The 8745-nt window shown below is 34.0% G+C and overlaps 1 protein-coding gene across 1 annotated transcript; it reads left to right on the top strand.

Moving 5' to 3' along the window:
* On the top strand, positions 6743-7957 carry LOC109225445 (photosystem II reaction center W protein, chloroplastic-like). Its single transcript, XM_019390114.1, has 2 exons — positions 6743-6973; positions 7517-7957. The coding sequence occupies exons 1-2, from the start codon at positions 6880-6882 to the stop codon at positions 7825-7827; spliced, it is 405 nt and encodes a 134-aa protein (XP_019245659.1). The 5' UTR covers positions 6743-6879; the 3' UTR covers positions 7828-7957.

Consider the following 8745-nt stretch of genomic DNA (forward strand, 5'->3'; position numbering starts at 1 on the left):
TGCCCATTTAGACAAACGACCCGATAATTCAGGCTTATGAAGGACATTCTTCAAGGAAAAAAAATTCACAACAGCTATAGGATGACATTAAAAACAAGGCCTAAGCTTTCGAGAAGCGACTATGAGAGCTAGGTCCAATATTTCAAGGTGAGGATAACGTCTCTCCACTCCCTATAAAACTTTACTAACATAATAAACAGGAAATAGCGTACCTTCCTCCTCTTGGACCAGAACAACAGTTACCATTATTTTCAAAACCGCCAAATAGATTAAAAGTTGTTCACCATCCTTCATTTAAACAACAAATGAGGGCTAGACAGGTACCTTTTCAGGTCTTTCAATGATTGCTAGCATTCCAGAGTCCAGACGAAGCCATTCTTCTTTTCAAAAGCGAAAAGAAATGATGGCATTTCTCCGAAGACCTCGAGATAAACCTAATTAGGGCCACTAGCCTACCGGTCAACATCTGTACTTCCTTCACGCTTGTTAATTGATCTGGTATATCCCTAGTTCTATGACCGTGAGTCCCATGGAACTCACACCATAGACTAGGATCCCTCTTGTTAGGATCTGACCAGATAGGTTTTGGAAATCGTGCTTATTTGATATTCCTCACTGTCAACACCAATTCTACTAGGCTGATGTTAAAGTTGTAATCTGACAACTTGGGATATGCGAGATCCCGAACTCCCGCCATCTTTCTTTCATGCAGTAACATGTTGTTTCGGCCACGATATGTCCTTCTGTCAGGGGCAAACCTATCCGATGACTGAAATCATTTACTGCTACGCCTACTGGTCCTCTCGTACGGTAGAAAACAACCCCTGGAGGACCTTCGATCTGCAATAGAGTCATTTTTAAATTTATCCTAATTTTTATCGCGACCTCGTCCCTTGGTTGACACCGAAGAGCCAAGTTGGTCGTCCTTTATCCTTATCTTTGACTCGTAGCGATTGTGGACGTCTGCCCATATGGTTGCTTGAAACTCGAGCAAGCTCTCCTTCAATTTTTGGGAGGCATCGAAACTCAATGGATTGAGGCCCTTCGTGAATTCCTCCTCTTCCCACTCATCCGGAACCTCTAGTAGCAACATCCTCTCTTTCTGGAGCCGAATTACGAATTTCCATGATAGCTCGGTCTCTCCTTGGGAGATTCTGAATATGTCTACCTTTCTGGCCTGAACCTTTCTTGCTCCATCATGGGCCTTAATGAATGAATGTTCATGCATGCCAAAATAATCGATTGAATGCTCAGGAAAAAGAGAGTACCATGTCAGGGCCCCCTTTGTGAGGGTTTCGCCAAACTTCTTTAACAAAAACGACTCGATCTCATGTTGAGCCAAATCGTTCCTTTTTTACTGGAGTGGTGTAGGTTGTGATGTGTTCCTGTGGATTCGAAGTCACATCATACTTTGGTATGTCCGTCATCTTGAACCTGCTCAGGATCACTCTGGTGTCGCGCTTCGTTTAAATAGAAATTGCATGTACTTCTTGGAATCTAGACCCTTTAACACTAGCGGCGCGCCCATAATCTACCGAGCATGAAACTCTTTCACATTCTGATCCATTCGTTCATTCATCTCTCTCGTGAACCTTATGAGCTCGATTTTAAAAGGATCACTCAAGTTATTATTCCCAGATACGCTGCCAGTACCCCCGGCTCCTTCGAAAATAACCTCGTCCCTTGGGGTGTTGTTATAGGTCCTTTGTGCCGTCTGATTCGTGGGAGCATTGGGATGAACCGGGGGCCCTCCATTAGTTTTGTTTGAATCACTCGATAACGCCTGCTTCAATTCCGTCATTATACGATCCTGCCATGAGAGGTGATCCATGATTGCTCTTTGCTGCTCCTTTAGGATTTTAACTGTTTCCGCAACGTGTTTGTCCTCCCGCATCATAAGGAGTTGGGCCTCGCACATATCAAGGATATTTCCCTTCGCGAACCATGGTTGTCTGTCTCACCCCATCATTGCGATTTTCGCTGATGGAATTATCACGCTAAGACACCTCTTCTCGTTCATCGTGTGCTCCAAAACGGTGAACGTTTTTGACAACATTGGTCGTCATATCTGATTTTTGCTTAAGAAAAAATCAAAATTCGTTCATAACAAACGAACGGATGAAAGAAATTATGCAGCTATTTATGCCACATGGCGGACGCCAAACTATTTACCCGTAAAATAATACAATTGAATTTATAACGTAATTTATATACAAGCGAATCGATTTGATCTAGAAAATATTAAAGAAATAGAACAAAAATAAGGTCAACAATTGAAAATAAAGAAAATGGTAAGCCTGAGACCAAGCTCGATCTTTCCTAAAGGAAAAACAGTAGTAATGATAGAACAATAATAATAAAAATTAGACTGAGTGTAGAATAGTATGCTATAACTTTTGTGTGCATAACGTTTCGTGTCCTTACAAGAGTTGTCAATCTAATAATTATAGCTATTTCTAGAGAGATAAGATCCTATAATCAAGCTCTTCTTGAATGAGAATAAAAATATCATTGATGGATGCATATCAACTGGCTTTGAATGCAGATATTCTTTGTAATGGCTACTCATTAAATACTATCCGATGTCAAGCCTTCGAGTCTTTGCCATCGGTTGTACTTCATTCGGGATTCCTCCCGTATTGGTTACATACTTCGTAATCGATGCCAATATTTACCGACTCAACTTCTATCTGTATTCGATTCCACCTGTCACCTTGCTATTTAATCACTTGTAATCAATCAATTTTACCCCATACAATAACTAAAAAGCAGAGCGCATTCTACCAAAAGAATTCTTCATTCCGAATTGAATTGACCAAGTGCGCTCAAAATGATAAAAAGAAAGTCCTTTACTAGATGTTCCCACGATCCATTTCCTCTATTGAACTAGAATAAACAATAGATATAGCTGTCAATATGGGCCAGGCTGGGTTAGCCCAGTCCAGTCCATGGAGCTTTAGTAATTGACGGGTTGGGCTGGGCTAGTCTATCATTTTGATGGGCCTTATAATGATCAGCCAACTCCAACCCTATGTGGGCCGCGGGCACCCGTGGGCCAGCCCATTATTTTTAAAATATTATTTTATATTTATTCTTTAAGTTCTATCCTAAAAAAAAATATTTAAAAGTTAAAAAATATCTTATTGAAAAAATTTCACAAAACTTAATAACTTTTTATACTTCCAATATATCACAATAAACACTAAAAAAGTAAAAGACAAGACTATATTTCATTCACAAAAGTCAAAAGTCAAAACAAACTATTCAAGAGAACGGTCATGGCGCTTATGAGACATCCAACACATCATCTTCATTAAACACATTTGAATCCGCTTGTGACAAGGTTGTCTTAACATCTTCACTTTCATCTATATCTATAATTCATATGCAATATTAATTAGTTAAATATTAAGAATAATAAAATTTTAAAAACTACTATATTTAAATTCACATAAAAAATATTACCAGTATGAGATTGGAAAAAGCCGTGCAGCCAATTTCGAGTAGTAACAAGCGTTAGAACATTTTCATGACGAATGCAACTTCTGTATTTTGTCAAAACATGCCCACCAATGTTAAATGTTGATTCTGATGCTACGGTGGTAATAGAAATACTAAGTACATCACGCGCCATCACTAAAAGAATGGGATATTTTCTAGAATGGTCTTTCCAATACATGACAACATCCATCTCTTGAAACTTCTCAAGGTCAAGCTTTGATTCCTCTAAGTAAAGATCCAATTGAATTTCCATCGCTAGATGCAGTATACTTTTTATATTCTAAATAAATATTTTTATTAGGCCCACCGGCCGGCTCGGCTCAGCCTCAGTCAAACCTCACAGGTCATGGACTTAAAAGCCTCGATTTTAAATGGGGTCCAAAAATTTTAGTTTAACCCTGCAAAATTACAAATTGGGCTGGACTGACGCAACGGGCCAAGACCATATTGACGGAAATAGAATAGGAAAAAAAAAAAAAAGACCGATTGATTAGCGTTTACACAACGCTTGTTTATGTGTTGGCTTCAGAATATAACGTTAAAATGTCCAAATAGGTCGCCAAATTTGCCTTAGAGACACCACTTGGAATGGTGCCACTGTGCCACATGGGTAGGGTCCCACGTAAGATTTTCCGAAAAGATGCCTATTATCAAACTCTCTCATGTTCGAATTTATTAGTTGATGATATCATTTGTGTTTGTTTAAAGTTTTCAAAATTTATGATTGTAAGACAGTAACAAAGGTTTTCCCATTAGTATCCGTTTCTTCAGTTAGAAAATCAACAAATTAAGTTGTTTATGCTTTAGCTTAGGATATTATTTTTATGTTTGGTTCGATGGAATGGGGATCTGTCCTACCATATTTTATTATAATTGAGAAAGAACCTTTTAGAAAAATCAAAAGATTGTAGTTTTTGAACTCTGGAAATAGTTAAAAAATTAAAATATTTTGGTGCCGCTTTATTTTTGTTTATTATTAGAAGCTCTTCCATCGGCATTTTTATTTATTTTTGAGAAGGGACAAAAACAGAACCATTAATATTTTCTCATCTTTTCTAACTATTCAGTTTTTTCCCTTCGGCAGATCTGGGTTTTTCCCCTGATCACTTCAAGGAACTTATATAACTCTGGACAAAAGTAAAAGAACGAAACAAAAATGATGTAATTTATGAAATGATTGTAAAGTTAATCCAAAAGCCTAATTTCCCAAGAAATTTAATTAAAAAAATTAATTTTATCTAATCAATTTAGAACTGAAAGTGGATTGAAAGATAATTATATTTTATTTGAATCAATTTAAAATTTAAATGAGTGTAGTAATCAGCTCCGTTATAATAATTATAGTCATTCTAACAGAAAAATACTTATCACCATTTTTTTTATTCAACTACTTATTTTCGATTTCAATACTTCCATCCAAACACGTAAGTGATTCTTCATAAAACTAGTTTGACCACTAAAAGTGTTTTTAAGCACTTAATACTTAAAACTTAAAAGTTAGTGTACTTAAATTCAACTAAGCCAAATGGGATCCAACACGATTGACTTGAATATATATATATATATATATATATATATATATATATATAAATCCTCATGCAAGCCTAATCTTGACGTTACAATCTGCTGATTTTGGTTGGTTCCATAGCAGGAAAACACTACAATAGTAAGGTGTCCAACATGTCGAGTAAATTTTATGGGTGGTCATTTTTCATTACCCAAAAAATTACTTTTTTTTTTGGTTAAGTAAAAGTCATTCAACTGTGTGTTCATTATCTAAAAATCACTTTTCTTTTTTTTAGTGGTCATTATAAATCCTCCCATTTATGTAATACCTTCTATATTATATGCTATATAATATACTTTTACCTAGATATTTTGCTTATAATTAAAATAACATAATATTATTATTATTTTTTTTATAATATATTCGTACATTTATTTTTTTCTTAATATTAATTTTCAAGATATATAAGTAGCATTATTAAATTTGTCAGTAACATTACCGTGAAAACATCTCAAGTCCACGTTCTTAATCATGCTTAATGAAATGTTTAATAGAAATTAAAAAATCACAGCTCATTGATTTATCAGCCAAGCCATACCCATTACTTCAATAAATAAAATACCCACATTTAATAAAATGACACATCAAATTAATACTTTCAAATAAATAATATTAATAGATAAAGCTTTAAGAAATTTAATATTAAACACAAATATCTTTGAAACTTCTTTTATAATTTTTATTGACTATAAAAAAATATCAATTATTAAGAAAATCTGTTTTTTATTATTTTAAAAAAAATTTAAAAAAAAATATATTTTTTTGTTATTTTTATATTTAAAATACGTTCATGTTTGAATATGATTAAACAAATTTAGTGCCATGAAAAAATTAAATGTATGAATATATTATGAAAATAATAAATAAAATAAACTAAAGCTACTTTAATTATAAGTAAAATACCTAGGTACGTAAAAATATATTATATAGTATATAATATAAAGGGTATTACATAAATGATAGAATTTATAATGTCAAGGACATAATAGACTTTTCAAGTAAAAGTATTATAAAATCTGGCCAAGGTGACTTTTGTGATAAAGAGAGCAAAGTAAAATAATTTTTGTGTAACAAAAGAAAGAAAAGTGACTTTTGAGTAATGAACATAAAATTGAATGATTTTTAAGTAACAAAAAGAAGAAAAATGACTTTTGCGTAATGAACACAAAGTTGAATGACCAAATGCGAATAGGTCTTTTAGCTTGCAATATTGAAGAGTGATTTTTTTTCTTTAGTACTAAGGGAAACTAAAAAACTAATATTTCGTTAAAACTTTTTAATAGTGTATATATGTTACTGAACGGTGCCAACTATCATAAAGCTAAGTCTACTTAAAAGAACAAATTAACCGAATATGGAAGATTATTGTCTCTAGTAAATTTGTAATTGTGAAGTAGTTGTTGTTGTGAGATACTTGAGATATGTTTAATATTTCTTCTACAAACGACAACGTGATTTATCTTTCCTCTCTATCAAATGAAAAACGACTGATACTGATACATGGCACGAAAACTTTATTACTATTGGTGGTATATCTGTTTTGATTGCGTCTGGCTCGTTGGTCCACTCCATTAACAAATAGTGGTCAGTATTAGATGACACGACACATGGCTGAATATAATTGGCTCACAACAGATAAGGAGCAATCCAAGTAATCCATGTTGGGTGGTTGGCTTTTGTGTTTTCATGTGGAGATTAAATTTGTGTATTTCCTCCCAATTTTTGTGTGAATAAAGTAAACTGATAAGCCTTTCATATTACTCAAGAGTGTGTCCTCAGAGTTCTGATCATTCTCTCAGATTGATATAGAAATGGCCACCATCAGTGCTTGCACTACAACCTCTTCAGTGGCACGTGCCGCCCTCGTGCAAAATGGATCTGTATCTCGCCCCTCATCTCTTCTTGGTATGTTCATTTTCTCTAGTTTTCAACGAATCACTTGAAATATACCTTCAATTCTTCAAATGATTAGTATATAATACTTCACTTGATGTATAAATGGTGAAGTATTTGTAAATATTGATTCATATTCTTTCTAAATATCCTAATATATATTTTGTAATTATAGATGTGTTTAATATAAGCTATGCATATGATAATGTTAACAGCATCTATAGTAAAATATGCATAAAATGTAGCATTGCTTCGGGACAATTCTCAAACTTAAAAAGTCGAAGGCATGCCTAATCCGATTACTGAAACTAAATCCTTTCCTAAGCATGTTTATCATTAATCGATTTGGTTTAGAGAATGGTCTTAGCATGTGTTCCTTCTTATTAAAGGCGGACCTAAAGTATAAGGAATGAGTTCAATTGAACCTATTTTATCATAGACGGTATGTTTTTATCCAAGAACCCCCATAAGTTAGTGAAAATATCAAGTCTTGGACTCATATTTAAAGAATTCACAACTTTGAACCTATTAAGTTTAAGTACTGATATTGATCAGGATTGCCGTCCATGAGCAAAGTTGGAAAGGTGAGATGCTCAATGGAGGTAAAGGGAGAGGGGGAAACATCAAAGTTGGGAATGGGAGCAGCATCAATGATGGCAGCAGCAGTAGCAGCAAGCATGTCAAGCCCAGCAGCAATGGCTCTTGTTGATGAGAGAATGAGCACAGAAGGAACAGGCCTTCCCTTTGGTCTCAGCAACAACCTTCTTGGTTGGATCCTTTTTGGTGTCTTTGGTTTGGTTTGGTCTCTTTACACTGTCTACACTTCTGGCCTTGATGAGGATGAAGAGTCTGGATTGTCTCTTTAAGCGCTTTATTATTATATTATGCACCTTTTCATTTTTGTGTATTATGTGATATAATCAACTTAATTACTACCTTCTTATTGATGTTGTATCTGCAACTCTTCAATTGAAGTCTTCTATTTTCTTTTTCTTTTTTCCCCTCTTTCTTCATACTACCTCTTTTATATTTTATCAAACTAAACTAAAAGAACTTGATTTTTAGCAAACTTGTTAATGCTTTAGACCCCTTTATAGAGAAAATGCAATAATTTTTGGCATAACATCTGTGCTTAAGACTAGATGGATTTCGATTTTACTGATAATCAACAACTTCAATTCTGCACTGTCCACAAATGCCTAGGCATTCTTTCTCATTACTGCACTAAAATTCACTTTCTTTTCCCTTTTCGTTTGTTCTTCTTAGTAAGAGTAAAGTTTTAGTCATCAATTCAAGTTATGATCAAAATATATTCGTCTGGTTTCTATTCTTTAGCCTTTCCTACGTACATGATTCGCAAATGAAGAATGTTAGCAAAGATTTCTTGTCAATTTAGGCCTAATCAGATATTATCTGCAATCCAATATTTTCATCTTCAATCGACAAAATAAATGCTTTGCTTGAGTGCTATCAGTTTGTTAATTTAGTTTCGAAATACTTACATCACAACTCCAAAAACAATCTGCTACATCAATAACACTTGTTAACGATTTGAAAACAATGGGACAGATAAAGAATAAAGAATTGGAGAAATTCATTTTTGTAAAAGTTGATCCTAGACAATTAAGTTTTCTGCTTCTCTTGTTCGAATAACTATTGACTTGGAATTCTCGAGTGGTGTTTCAATTATACTTGCTATAAAACTCGAAGAGTTAACTTGTGCTACCAATATTGACAGATATTATTGTTTGGCCAAAAAGTATAATACTCTTTGTTAAATTAAT

This window comes from Nicotiana attenuata, chromosome 5 (assembly GCF_001879085.1).
Source record: "Nicotiana attenuata strain UT chromosome 5, NIATTr2, whole genome shotgun sequence".
NCBI classification, from domain to species: domain Eukaryota; kingdom Viridiplantae; phylum Streptophyta; class Magnoliopsida; order Solanales; family Solanaceae; genus Nicotiana; species Nicotiana attenuata.

Coding starts and splice junctions, on each gene's coding strand:
- LOC109225445 (XM_019390114.1), top strand. CDS start 6,880: ATGGCCACCATCAGTGCTTGCACTACAACCTCTTCAGTGGCACGTGCC. Junction 6,974..7,516: donor TCGCCCCTCATCTCTTCTTG/GTATGTTCATTT, acceptor GATATTGATCAG/GATTGCCGTCCATGAGCAAA.